General features: G+C 34.5%; 2 protein-coding genes across 4 annotated transcripts; one reads left to right on the top strand and one right to left on the bottom strand.

Moving 5' to 3' along the window:
- The first annotated feature begins 1,667 nt into the window (after positions 1 to 1,667).
- On the top strand, positions 1,668 to 5,994 carry LOC123890911. Its single transcript, XM_045940650.1, has 5 exons — positions 1,668 to 2,416; positions 2,648 to 2,765; positions 3,182 to 3,534; positions 3,873 to 3,971; positions 4,125 to 5,994. Exons 1-5 carry the CDS (start codon positions 1,836 to 1,838, stop codon positions 5,611 to 5,613), a joined length of 2,640 nt encoding a protein of 879 aa, XP_045796606.1. The 5' UTR covers positions 1,668 to 1,835; the 3' UTR covers positions 5,614 to 5,994.
- Positions 5,995 to 6,908: 914 nt separating this feature from the next.
- LOC123890910 (probable linoleate 9S-lipoxygenase 5) lies at positions 6,909 to 13,383 on the bottom strand. 3 transcript variants are annotated; one of them, XM_045940646.1, is made up of 10 exons: positions 13,306 to 13,383; positions 12,806 to 13,040; positions 10,564 to 10,856; positions 10,196 to 10,439; positions 9,668 to 9,985; positions 9,306 to 9,391; positions 9,016 to 9,123; positions 8,588 to 8,892; positions 8,229 to 8,492; positions 6,909 to 8,005 (listed from the first exon to the last, which is right to left on the bottom strand). In XM_045940646.1, the coding sequence occupies exons 2-10, from the start codon at positions 13,005 to 13,007 to the stop codon at positions 7,252 to 7,254; spliced, it is 2,574 nt and encodes an 857-aa protein (XP_045796602.1). In that variant the 5' UTR covers positions 13,008 to 13,040; positions 13,306 to 13,383; the 3' UTR covers positions 6,909 to 7,251. The 3 variants fall into 3 exon arrangements, with proteins under 3 accessions (XP_045796602.1, XP_045796603.1, XP_045796604.1); XM_045940647.1 differs by lacking the exon at positions 13,306 to 13,383 and adding an exon at positions 13,069 to 13,278 and having other exon boundaries at positions 12,806 to 13,032; XM_045940648.1 differs by lacking the exon at positions 13,306 to 13,383 and having other exon boundaries at positions 12,831 to 12,944.
- Positions 13,384 to 14,147: the final 764 nt, after the last annotated feature.

The following is a 14,147-nucleotide window of genomic DNA, read 5'->3' as shown; positions in this document are numbered from 1 at the left end:
ATAACCAAACCCGTGAAAACGATTTTCCACATAGGTTATGTCGTCTTCAGGGTATTTTGGTACTAGTTCAGCAGGGCTAAGAGGAACGATCTTGAATTCCTCGATAAGGGGATTCCACAATATATATCGGCGCATCATATCTCAACTTTTTCGCCCAATACAAAAAATGTCGTTAACACTTGTGGAGCCCAGAATACGAGTAGCATTAAAATCCAGAGTAGAAGTTGCCGGTTGAATTGGAGATGGCAAATTAAATTTGAGTTTGTTGTTGAACAAATGGAATTCAGAGTGGTAAAGACCATCATCAGCGAGAATAAATGTATGATAATCATCATCACAAACCGTGACGAGATATGAAATGCTTGCTGTACAGAGTCATGAAATCAGTGTTTTCAAATAAAATAGACCACGATTTACGAACGCATCCAAAGCGCTTCAATGACTTTATGGACAGTTTTGAAAGAATAGAGAAAACAATTTCATCGGGAATATAGTTTCCGCTAACCTTTGATTTGGAGGACCGAGAACCAAAGCTACCAAAGAAAGATAGTGGAATATAGTTTTTGCCCGCCACAAATTGAGAACCAAAGCAAGGAAAGCTGACCTTTGATTGATCAGAGGAGTTGGAGACGGCGGTGGAAGGCATGGATGATGATGGAATATAGTTTACACGCAGACCAGGGGTCGGGGTCGGTGGAATCCGAGTAGAAGTAGAACGATAGTGGATGATTTTTATTGGGGAGCATGGTAGTTTCTTCATGATTTGACAGAAATATATCCATCTTTGATAGACTAGGGTAGTAGACGACGGTTGTGTTGTAGTAGAACGATAGTGGAATAGAGTTTTTGCTGACCATCTTTGATTCGGAGGAGGACTTGTTACCCTTAAAAATAATCCGACCATGGTAGTCGACGTCGGAATCCATGTAGAACAATAGTGGAGGATATGTTCTTCTGCTAACCCTTGACGTAGAATCCATCATCGGTCGTGCGTTCTGCTGATTTCGCGTGATCAAGAAGGTTTCTTCTTATTTTCTCTACTAGGTTAGAATTGGCCGGGGCACCCAAACCTAAACTGAATCCAAATTATTACATTTAGGTCCAAACTCACGAAATTATCCCTGCACAATTTTTGAAACCCGAGGCATTAGATTATGCAGCCAACATTACTTCACCCATCTTGTAGAAAGGTAGTACAATAATTTTTTTTATCTTTTTATTTTACGCATTCTACTTTTTTTTTTCTTTTCATTTTACGCATTTTTTTAAAATTCAAACTTTTTTCTTTAATACAGTAACTTTCAAAAACCAACTATACGCTACCACTTTCTTTTCATTTGTTCCAGTATTCTTTTATAATAAAGGGTCATGTTAACTTGTGCCCTAAGGGCACATGTTAAGCTACCTAAAAATAGAAATATAGCATTTAATGATACAAAACATTTAATGTTTAGATAATTGAATACACCACAAGTTCAATAAATTTTTTCCACATTTATCTTCTTAACATGTGCCCTTAAGGGCACAAGTTAACATTCTCCTATAATAAATCTCCATTTACAACATAAAAAAATGGGGATGCCCTTTTAGCCACCAGTTTTAATAATTGTAAAATTCTTTCTATCTCATATGCACTCCAAAATAAATATCACTCTTAATTGGTAATTAATTTTGTAAAAGATAACTCGACAAAAAAAAAATAAAAAATTGTGTAAAAGATAATTGCATTTGCATGAACTGTTAAAAACATACTAAGTAGGGTTTAAGCTTTTTTCCGGCAGCGTGTGTTCCGATGGAGGTTTGAACTTTGCACCGTCTTCCCTTTCTAAACGACAATGGCCTACGGTCGTTTATCTCTTCTTCTCACCAAACGCCGTTTCTCTCTTCATTTCTTAAACCCTAAAACCCCATTCTTACATTCCCATCTTTTCTCAACCTCCCAAAACCCAAACCCTAAACCTTCTTCCCTTTCCGCTCGTCTCAGCTTCGTATTTGATCAAATCGATGCAATCGAAAAAGAACGTTCTCAAAAACACGAAACACTTCAACGAATTCGTGCTTGGCGTGATTCCAAAAACACTCAAAATCAAATTCCCGAACAACCCGTTTCAGAACCAATTGTTACAGCTTCTTCTTCGTCTCATGAAGAGGTTAAGATTGACAGTAAATCGACGGAATTGGTGAAGAAAGAGGTGGAATTGGTGCATCCGTGGCCGGAATGGATTCAATTGATGGAGAGATTGGTTCATCAGAATTATTTTGATCATAAGAGGAAGGATGAGGATAAAATGGTGCAGGATTTAGGGTTTGATTCTCCTGAGATTGTACATGATGAGGGGTTTGATTTTACTAAGGATTTTAAGAGTGTTCATGCTGCGTGTCTTAATTTTGGGAAAGATCGTTTTGATTTGTTGAGGTTTGTGCATTTCACCTAAATTGAATTCATTTTGGTGGTTGAATTGGTTGGGTTTTTTTTAGATTAAGAAAAGTATCAATTTTTGACAATGTTATATGTGATGTTATGCTCTTTTTATTGTGCAGAGTAGCATAATGATATTGTGGCTGTTATTGTTTTGTTTTGTTCGTTAATCTATGAGAGTGTTGTTTATGTGGTGATAAGATAGATTCATTGATTGATTGATTTCAGGTCGTTGTCGAGGCAGGATATTCAAATTTTGGTAGGTTTTGGATGTCCCAATGTGGACAGAAAGGTGGTTTTCTCCGGAAAACTTTTAAGGAAGCTTGTCCACCTTGATGAAGGAGATGTAAGTTGAACACATGCCGTTTGGTGCTCAACACAATTAAGTGACTGAGTGCTTCTTGATTCATTGTTATTTTAGTTGCGAAAATCCATTTGTCTGAGTTTTTTAAATCCATCTGTGTGGATACATTACAAGTGATAAGTAGGAATCCCGTCTCTACTATTGTATTGAGAAGATATTTAAATTAGTAGTGTCGATATTTATGGACTATGGTTGTTGCACAGGACCTAGATTGATTTGACTGTTTGGGCATCCTTTTTATCATTCTCTTCTCTCACTCACATCTGTCACTTTTTATTTTTTCAGACCCCCCATTTGTGATCTTTCTCTTATTCGGTGTCGGATTTAACCCAAAGCATATTTTTCTCATTATTTGAATATATTTTATATATGTATAATGCAATATTCATTGAAATCAGGTATGTAGTTCCTGCAGTTTGAGAAACAATTGTGACAACGCATATCTTCTTACAAACAAAGAAGATGAGGCACGGACTATTGATATCATGCGAATGCTACTGACGTTTGGGTTTGATCCTATTAATGGATCAGTCCTCAATAAGTCACTTCTGAAGCATAAGTCTGTCAAAGCAGTGGTTCGTAAATTGCTTCATGAAGTTGTCAAATTGAGTTCAGTTCCTATTGATCCAAATCTCCCTCCTCCTGTGATAAAAAAGCCTCCACCAAAGGTGAAACAACCTCCTCCTACTCCAAAGAGACGTGTTGGACGGGATGATGTTGAGATGAAAAGGGGGGACTGGCTATGTTCTAAGTATGTCCTTGGAATCTCTGTGATTTACTTGCAATATTAAATTAAAAAAATTATTTAACACCTAAGTGAATGTCATTGTCAATTTCTAGTGAATTTTCTTGTAGTAAACTCTTTTTACCAATTTATTATGCTTGGTACACCATGTGAACCAAGTGAACTTTTTTTGTCGACAAACCACTGATAGGCATCATTGTTAGATATTTTTGCTATTTCTCCTTTTGGTAATTAATGATATAATATTAGACTATGTTACAAATGGGTTATGAATAAGCTACTTTGAATAGCATGAAGTATATAGTTTATTTTCCTGTTAACTGAAGATGCTAAATACTTGTCAGGTGTGATTTCATGAATTTTGCAAAGAATAATGTTTGCCTACAGTGTGATGCCAAGCGTCCCAAGAGACAGTTGCTTCCAGGAGAATGGGAATGTGCCGAGTAAGTTCAAGTCCATTTAATGTTCTGGGGTTACATTTTACTGTTCAACCCCCTCCCCTCACAGAGAGATACAAAAACAAATTATGTTGACCAAGTATTGTTAGATTTTGCTAAAACTTTTTGAGCATCTGTTGTTTATTTTTTATCTGGCAGGTGCAACTTCTTGAATTACAGGAGGAATGTGGTATGTTTTCATTGTGAGTGTAAACGCCCACCTGATGAATTCCTGGAAAATAAAGCTCAAGATAATAAGTACAGTTCCGGGCCTAACTTTAATAAGATGGGCAGTCGGCAAGAGGTTTCCAATGCCTGGAATTTTGACTTTGATGACAATGAGTCGGATGGTGCAGACGTTGCTGCTTTTGAGTATGCAGATTCTCATGGTATAGACAAGGATTTTCCTTCAGATAACAATGCTCGGCGTGTGGGGTGGGACGATGATTTTGAAAAGAATAGCAGAGTGCCAGGGTCCCATGATGAAGAATATGTTAATCCCAATGCTTCTAGACCTAGAACAGGGTTTGATGATTTTGACGATGAAGATGATATAGATAGTTATGAGCTAGACACTCAAACTGGATCTAATAGTGCAAGAACGGAAGCTACAAAAAGTAATTTTTCAGAAACAGAAGACTCATTGGACTGGGAAGATTCTGAAGACACTGATGACAAAATGCACGCACATCATAAAAATAAAACAGCTTATGGAAGAACTGAACGGAACCATTCAGTTCGCAAAAATACATCTTTCTCTCGATCCAAGGATGATGAACTTGATTATGATTCTGATGAACAACGGTCTATTCTTTCCAATTTCAAATATGGCCATGTTTCTGCTGCTGACCAGAAAAGGAAAGGCAGAGGTCCAACCAAGAAATTAAGCTTCGGTTCTGACTCTGACGAAGATGGTGGTGCTGGCTTATACTCTGATGAGGATGATGACTTAAATGAGGCATATTCATCCAGACAAAATAAAAGGAACAGACATGATTCTGGGAGAAGGAACTTTACTAAAGACGGAAAGTCTGGTAGTGGCTACAAATCAAATATTTTCAGTGATGATTTTGATGAATCACCCCGGCAGTCTTATAGGAACGGTAGAGGGTCACAGGGAAATAGCCGTGATAGGAAGAGGTTTGAAGATTTTGACGAATCACCCAGGCAGTCTTATTGGAATGGTAGAGGGTCACAGGGAAATAGCCGTGATAGGAAGAGGTTTGAAGATTTTGATGGATCATCTCGAAAATCTTATGGTAATGACAGAGGGTCTCAGGGAAGTAACCGTGATCGGAAGAGATTTGATGATTTTGATGGATCATCCAGGAAATCTTATGCTAATGAGAGAGGGTCTCAGGGAGGTAACCGTGATTGGAAAAGATTCGACGACTTTGATGGATCATCCCGGAAATCTTATGGTAATGACAGAAGATCTCAGGGAAGTAGCCGTGATCGGAAGAGATTTGATGATTTTGATGGATCATCCCGGAAATCTTATGGGAATGATAGAGGGTCCCGAGGAAATGGCCGGAGTAGACAGAAATTTGATGACAGGGAGCATGGCAGAGGACAGTTTAATAAATACAGTATGGATGAGAAGGGTGATGGTGATTTTAGAAACAGTAGGCGTGTGATTGAAAGATAGTCCATTAGTTCCATGAACACATTTTTTTTACCCGGTTTGTCGTTGCACGTAACTACTACCAATCACCAAAATTTAAATGTGGTACAAGTCTCTAAAGGTCTGTTTTTCTGTGGGATTTGTTGTTTAAATATCATGGTATCGACCGAAAGACTTCAATCATGGTAAAATTTCCCTGTTCAATCTACCTATATACCAAGTCAGTTGAAAAAAGATGTCAGATCATTGGAGTTGGCTAGAATTAGTGTTAAGGGACCATTGTGTCTTATGCTATCCATCGGCAAAGGTAACTTGCCATATGAACCGTTGTGCCATGCTAAAATGGGATCATCCGGTATATTGTCCAGGAGTATTGAATAACAACCATATTTTTCTTTTACCAAATAATAGTGTTGTAATTCTTTGTCACTGTATATTCTTGCTTAATTTTTTCATAAAAATATATATATATTCTGAGAAAAAAGAATATGGTTGTATTTTACATGTCAACCAATAACAATCATATTTTTCGCCACATCAACCCATTTTCTTTATATGACATGTCAAATTGATGATTTTTTATTGGATAATCGTATAAAACTATTTTACACTGTCAGTGCATCTCAATTAAACTCATTTTTTGGTAAAATTATACACCATAATTTATTTGTTGATTGGGTGGCGACAGAAATCATGGGGTATTGTATTGGCCGCGTAGCGGCCAAAATCAGGGGAGGGGTATGTGAAAATGGTGAGAGGTGAATTTGGGAGAAGAAAATTGAAATGGTTGCAAATTTTTGTAATGGCTGTTGGTTGATCAAAATGTGGGGTGAGGGAGAGAGATGAAGACGTGGGTACACGCCTGCAGCAAGGCCCATGCCTTGTAGTCGACAAAAACATCGAGGGCGTAGACCCGAGGGGAGGTTGAGTCAGCAGCTAGTTTTGTCGGAATAGGAATTAACGATGCAATTTAATCTGTAGGAGGAAGCTAGTTTTGTAGTTAAATATTCTCCGCAACAATATGTGTACGAAAGGAAAGTGTATGAAGATAAGGAAAATTGAGAGCACGATGTTAGCAAGACTAAGCTTTTCATCTGCAACTTAGTCTTCACTTTGTTGTTTATGTTTTCAATTTGTCTCCACTTTGGTTCTTTTACAACTTTCTTGAGTTAGCAATGAAGAATTTATTTGTTCCATCCATAGTATTACTTTGCTTTGAGGTGTTCATTTATGTTTTGGTTTTAATCTTTCTTGCTGTCTCGTCTCTCACTACAGCATAGACTTATTTTTTACAAAAGTATATACATATAACATGAAAGTATTAAATTACAATTTTTATTTAAATGGAAACCAAGATCATCATAAAATATTAGAAACAATATATAATAATACACCAACACCATATACATACTCCTTCACCCTACAACTACACCGATCCATTGGAATGTTGCATGTTTTAAGGTAGTGATGATCCCTTATTAACCTATGTTTGATATCACGGTGAATATGTCAGAATCACGGTGATTCACCGTGATTTTGCAGAAGCTACAAAGTGTAGCTTTTGAAAAATCACAGTAAACCACCGTGATACAAAACATAACCTTAGATGAAGTATCCTACCCAAGTAAAAGAATACGTGTCATGATCGCTTACATTGGCATTTCAAATGGAGACACTATTGGGAATACCAGAACCAGTTAATCCACCTTCACTTGTAGGAAAAAGCAAAGTGTATGGCACTTTAACCCCTCCAATTCGATTTTCGAGTATAACATCATCATTCATAGCTACAATTCTTTCTTCAATTTCTCTCAGTTTCTTTCCAAACTTCTCAAATGCTTCCAATGGCTCTGCATCATATGTCCAATGCTTAGTGTCTCTTTGTCCAAGGTAGACCTCATCAGAAGAATGAGTAGACAATATTTCAATAAGCGAAACGCCAACAAGTGTCTGCAGTTGCGCCGTGATTGTTTTCAGAAAAGCCTTATCAGGATTTTCCACAAGTTCATTGTACTCTATTGTTCCTTTCTCAGGCATGAATCGACGACTTATCGTTGGACGGTTTGGTAAGTAACCTGCATAAGGATACTGTCCAAAGTTTACAGCTGCGTGAAGAGCCGAAGCAATCCATATAATGATTGTGCAAGTTTCAATCAACTCTTTAACTGTTTTCATCTTTGGCCACCATGGTTCGTTTTTCTTGTCGCCGTGACCTTGTTCTATTAATTCCTTCCACCAAGATTGTAGCTCTACATCGTTCTTCACTGTGTCGTCATCTTTGTAGTAAAAGGAACAATAATCTTGAACCCATGTTTTGATTGCAAACCAAATCTCTAAGCCGTCCACTGCGTAAGGGTAATCGTTGATCAATAGTCGAAGGCCATGCGGTGACGTTGAATCTTCAACAGCCATTCCTCTGAAAGAACAAATTGGGATGTGAATCATGTGATCATGTCATGTCAATGAGTCTGGTTTAAAAATTGGACAAGTATGAAAATAAGCTGAAAACAACTTATGAATATGTCATAAATTGTTTCCACAAGCTCACTCAAACAGTCTCACAAGTATTTATGTTGATAAACATACTTAAATAATTCAATCCAAACAGGTCATTGGTCCTGATTGTATGATGTGTTTACCTTTTGATAAGATCTGCAGGGAGTGCTTGTTCAGGGAAAGTCCAATCCTTATAAAGCGCGGATGACATCTCCATGGAATATTTGGATGGAAAAACTGTGGCCTCTAAAATACCACCTGCATTGATGAGGATTTGTCTCGCAAGTGCATTTATATTCATTGTGTCGCGGAAGTGAGGATACAATAGTTTATGAATGGGGTGAAGCACGCTAAGTTGTCTGTTTGCAGATATAATGAATGGTTCAATCGCCGCATGAGTATGCAGCCTGTAATATACGGTGAGTACTTATATCATCAGTATATTTCAAACTAAATTAGATAAGGGACCGTAAAATAAATGTTTTCGAAGAAACGCTTTTACCAATGGCTGATAAGTTGATGATAGCCGGAATCGTTTACTGCTACATAAGCTTTAGCCAACTGCCAGATGGAATTTTCAACACCATTTTCTGCAGGAATGTAAACTTTACTAATAGCACCATGTTGATCTCCTTCAGGATGTGGCAAACTCAATTCAATGGCCAATGGCTTCAAAGTTCCATTGTTTTGCAAGAAAAGAATAGTCCTACTAGCATATGTCTTTGTAGAAGTTGAATTTATCCTTCTCAAGTATAACATCAATGCATCATGGTGATCCAATATAAACAACTTATTCTGTGCAATTGCCTATTAACATAATGAATAATAGCATTAGATTAAAAAACATTGAATTTGACTGCAAAGCTGTCACAATATTCACACAATTTATTTTTATTATGAAAACAATATCATTTCGAACTCGAAGATTACCTCGTCAACTGTGAGTCCATCCAAATTGCTCTCAATGTGTTCTTTCCTTATTGTACTAGATTGATCGCCATAGATATTAGGATCTAGCTTAGATGTTGGTGGGAATTCCTGCAATTTCATTATTTAGGACAAATGTAAGGGAAAATATAGTCAATTATTTATTTGACTAGTGACCCTCTTAAGTTTAAGAAAATAAATTTGGATAATCGTAACTCATAAGAAAAACACAATATTCTTGTTGAATTCAATGATTTTAAGAAATTTTGATAACTAAAATTTGTAAGGCTCACTTGGAGGCGACGAATTATGACAGGATTTACACCAGCCAACATTTCTCTTGCAAATTCTTCATCAGTTCTCCATGCAGATGTATCCTCTATTCCAAATCATTGAAGAGTGCCATTAGAACACAAATTTGCTAAACAAAATGCATAACTTTTCTTGATTATACAATATAATACGTAAAGATCTACATAGCACCGACACTTCAAAATGAATGTGTCAAATGTGTAACATGTGTTAAACATTCAAACACTTCATTTTTTTTAAAATTATTATCAGTGTCTACGTATCAATGTCAATGTCATGTTCGGTGTCTTTCTGTGTCTACGTTGGTGCTTTATAGATTGCATAAGAATCATGTGTAGAATACCTTTAATTACTTGAGGCACAGGGTATTTGAAAAGCTTTTCACCATCAATTTGGAGATTTTCTTTGAGCCTCTCTGCATGGATATTATAATCCCTAATTTCCTTAATCTCACCATAGAGTTTAAGTACATCTTCAAAGCTATCAAACTCATTAGGAGTACTATCAAATAGTGATTCTAATTCAGGTTTGATAATTGGAACTATTGCTTTTAGTGCATAACCAAGAAAGTCAGTCAATTTCAAGTGACCAAATCTTTCATCCCTTGGAACATAGATGTCTAAGCTCATCACAAGATTCAATCTACTCTCACTATTAGCATCTGGTAATATTATCAACAAAAAAAACCACATTAGAAATTTAGAATCACTACGAGAAACGACTCAAATAATCGTCTAATTTATTTATTATATATACCAACTTTCAATCGTATCTTACCAAACTATAATGAAATATTGCTCGCATATGTACAAAATTAAATAATTGTTAGTACATAATAATTAAACTCGTAATCATAGTAAAAAATTCAAACCTGACTTTGTGGGTTGTCTGCCGGTTCTTCCCCTTCGAGGGTAAGGATACTCACTAGACCCCCCAAGAACCGGACGAGCGTACTTTGGACCTTTATCAGGATCACCCAGATCATTGTAGTATGCATAATCATATACTCTATCCCATTCTTGCAATTGTAGATTATTTCCATTTCCTCTTAAAGTTTGTAGTTCTTCTTCTCTATACTTAAGAAGTGGCTCCGGTGTTTCACTTAGAAAGTACGTCTGATAAAAAAAAAAAATCGAATTTTTTTATTATATTTCTCAAATATATACAACTAATACTATACTAATATTAATTTGTCTTGAAAGACATAAAGTCAATATAGAACATCAAATGAAATTTTACCTTGTTACTAAAGAAAATTCGATCCTTTTGATATTTATGTGAAGGGTATACCCAAGAGTTGCATATAAAGTGTATAACACCATGGCCAGGAACATTTTCAAGTGTCAAACTTTTTAAGTAGAATTCACTATGATGATTATTCTTTATTAAAAATGCTCCTGGTGTTCCTATTTCTTCATCCCATTCAAATGTAATATTGTATGTTGATTCTCCAGCTAACAATGATGGTGTGATTGTGGTACTCCAATCTTCCAAATATGCAACCTTTCCAACTTTTCCTTTCATGCCATTGCCTTCATAATTTATGATCATAATGGAAAATATATAAAACTCCGTGCCATTAAAAAAAAAAAGTAAATATAAAGAATTTTTCTTGCTAAGTATTATATTAATATTTAATTGAATTTTTTGACAGTAATATTATTTAATTGTTAACGATATAAAAAAAAAGAAAATGTTAAATAGTGCCCTCGGATCACTAGTTAAACATACTGATATACAAAATTTATTATCTTAGAACTTGTACATACAACATATTAAAGAGGCAAATTTTTATCTACCCATTACATGAAATTGGGTCAGGCTATGTTGGATATTTTCCAAAATATATTTGAAAGATTGCAATGGTTAATTTGAAATTCAAATTTACATTTTTGAAATCCTTTTAAAGGTTGTGTCCCTTCATCATTTGACATAAGTTTCTCTATAAATAAATAGAGACACTTAGGAGACAGAAAATACATAAGAGAAATCATGAATTTCATGAGTCAATTCTGCCAAAATTATTTCTAAATCATTTCTTCATTTCTCTAGTGCACAAGGGTTATTGAAGAAACTTTATTCCGTAAAATATCATTGATCGATATGCTTGATATGTGTATATATGCAATCCATGTCAAGGTTTCCAAAGTATCCTGAAGGGGATTCACCGGTTAACCCTTTTGCATCCAGTTTATGGTCGGGGCGAATCGAACCTAATGTTTAGTGTGATACACACGCTTTGGAATTTATGTGCACCATCATCATGTTTGTCCTCATCATCTTCTTGTTTGAGTATTTGTAGCAGTCCCCCAATACAAAATGTTCTAACAGGCTACCCATCCTAAGTGTCTTAAATACATTGGTCCATTAAAGATGGGTAATCTGACCTAATTTCATGTAATGGATAGCCAAGTTACCACATATTAAAGATGTAAAAAGTCATCTTTTTATATATCTTGCTTAAAGAAAAAACTTTGATTTTATCTTTTTATTTTTTTTTATTTTTTTTTGAAGAAGCTAAATTAGCCCACCCAAATTGGCGCCAGAGAGAATCGAACCTCAGACCTCAAGAGGAGCACACTCCCAGGTCTCAAGCCAATATCAATGCACCAACCCAAGTGGGTTTATTTTATTTTTTTTATTTTATTTTTATTTTATTTTATTATACTTAACTAGTGTTCTGCAACGTGTATCATGATCCTATAAATATAATTAAGCTTGATGACTTGATTCTTTTTATCTAAGTTAACTCTTTAATGTTTCTATTCTAAATCTTGCATATATATTAAGTTGGAGGGCATTTGACTATTTTATCCTAGATCTTTATTATGTTATCCCTTGCAAGTAATGTATAGGACTTTTACATCCATGAAAAAGAAATCACGTGTTTCTAACTTCTAAGGGTTTATTATAGAACTACTCAATAGTAGAATATTGAATATAGGAAATATTAATGGTTTAAAATATAAATAAAATTTGAGATAATTATATCATATTTAATTATAGTATTATTTTAAATTTTATTTTGTAATAACATATAGTTTTATGAAATAATTTTCATATATGAAAATTTGAAGGTTTATTTACTTTACCACAACATATAAATTAAATAAAATTAGCTACTATTGACCTTCAACTAATTACATAGGAAGTATATTATAGAAGTAAAATAAAAATTAAGACATTAGTATTAAGTAGTTAATGAGTTTTATCAAAAGACAGATTATCTAAGAAAACTCGAGTTCGTTTTTTAAGCAGAACAATTTTACATACCACGTAACTAAACTCCAAATTACTAGAGCATCATTTTTCTAAAATTGAATTAACACAAAAAAAAAAAAAAGTAAAATACTATATAGAGATACTTTGCGAGGCTATTGGAATCAAAAACACTAATCATGATGGATTAGCAACAAAAAATCAAAAACTTATATATGCAGATGATATTAATTCTAAGAAATATGAGGATCAAAATACTAACCCGGGTCACCATTAGAAGCACTTACAAGTTGAAGAGAAACACTCTTGCCCACAAATTCATGAAGATTATCAAGTAAAGAAGCACTCAAATCCTTAAAATCCAACACATTTTTCTTCATCAATACCACTCTCCCTTTTATCATCATGCGATCACTATTCTTCCAACAAAGTGTGCTAAGGGCATTTACAATGTTCTCAAACATCTCTTCTTTTGTTCCTTCTAGCTATTTCAGAATCTTTGTCAAAAAAAAAATAAAAAGCTATTTGAGAATCAAAGCAATTGGTACTTAATTTGTCACAAGATTAAAAACAAAGAATAAAAAATATATATGTGAAATTTATAATATGAATGAAGTTGCGTATTTATAGATAGAAAAGAAAATTTATGATATAAAAAAATATATTGACCTATATATATGATTTACTAGAAATTAAAATCTACCAATGAAACAAAGAAAAAGAAAAAAAGAGGCATTAATAAAGTCGACTCAAAATGAATACCAAAAAAAGAAAAAGTCGACTCAAAATAGGAACATCTATGGAAACTTGCACTCGTTAAATTTGACATGTGATGTATATGTAGTAATCTTTGACACAAGACATCTCTCCTATATATATTTTGATTGATTTTGATATAATCCGTTAATTTGTGGTAGGGGTGATCGCGGTGCGGTTTGGTTCGGTTTTGAGCATAAAAGTCATCCTAACCGCGAGATAAAAATGCATGCGGTTCGGTTTGGTTCGGTTGATTTTTAAAAAGTCATCCAAACCAAACCAAACCAAATAAATGCGGTTTGGATCGGTTCGGTTGGTGCGGTTTAAAACATAATGATTGTACCGAACAATTTTAAGCATAAAAAAAAAATAAAAAATTGAAGTTCCAAAATAACATTGTAGTACCAACAAAAATTATTTATCCAAAATAACATTATAGTAACTTACAATTTTAAATATATAAAAAAATTGAATTTTCAAAATAACATCACGGTACCGATAAAATTTGTTTATTTAAAATAACATTACAACACCAAAATAAAATTTCAGTACAAAAAATAAAAACAACTTGAAGTTCGATTAATTTGGTCGACTGACTTGGTAATTGTGCATGTATATTGGAATATAAATATATTTTCTTTTACGATATTGGAATATAAATATATAATAGTAACTTAATGCGGTTTTTGCGGTTATCCGCGGTTTTTGCGGTTTGCGGTTCAGTAAGAAAGCCATCCAAATACATCCAAACCAAATGCGGTTTTTGCGGTTTTCGGTTTGGTTTGGTTCGATTTGCGGTTTTACTTTTGGATTGGTTCGGATACGATCACCCCTAATTTGTGGTCATA

This window comes from Trifolium pratense, linkage group LG6 (genome assembly GCF_020283565.1).
Source record: "Trifolium pratense cultivar HEN17-A07 linkage group LG6, ARS_RC_1.1, whole genome shotgun sequence".
Classification (NCBI taxonomy): Eukaryota; Viridiplantae; Streptophyta; class Magnoliopsida; order Fabales; family Fabaceae; genus Trifolium; species Trifolium pratense.
The sequence above is the reverse complement of the archived record's forward strand: the minus strand, read 5'-3'. Positions and strand labels throughout refer to the sequence as shown.

Coding starts and splice junctions, on each gene's coding strand:
- LOC123890911 (XM_045940650.1), top strand. CDS start 1,836: ATGGCCTACGGTCGTTTATCTCTTCTTCTCACCAAACGCCGTTTCTCT. Junction 3,535..3,872: donor GGGGACTGGCTATGTTCTAA/GTATGTCCTTGG, acceptor AATACTTGTCAG/GTGTGATTTCATGAATTTTG. Junction 3,972..4,124: donor GGAGAATGGGAATGTGCCGA/GTAAGTTCAAGT, acceptor TTTATCTGGCAG/GTGCAACTTCTTGAATTACA.
- LOC123890910 (XM_045940646.1), bottom strand. CDS start 13,007: ATGTTTGAGAACATTGTAAATGCCCTTAGCACACTTTGTTGGAAGAAT. Junction 8,493..8,587: donor CATCAACTTATCAGCCATTG/GTAAAAGCGTTT, acceptor CGTATATTACAG/GCTGCATACTCATGCGGCGA. Junction 8,006..8,228: donor CCTGCAGATCTTATCAAAAG/GTAAACACATCA, acceptor TTGTTCTTTCAG/AGGAATGGCTGTTGAAGATT.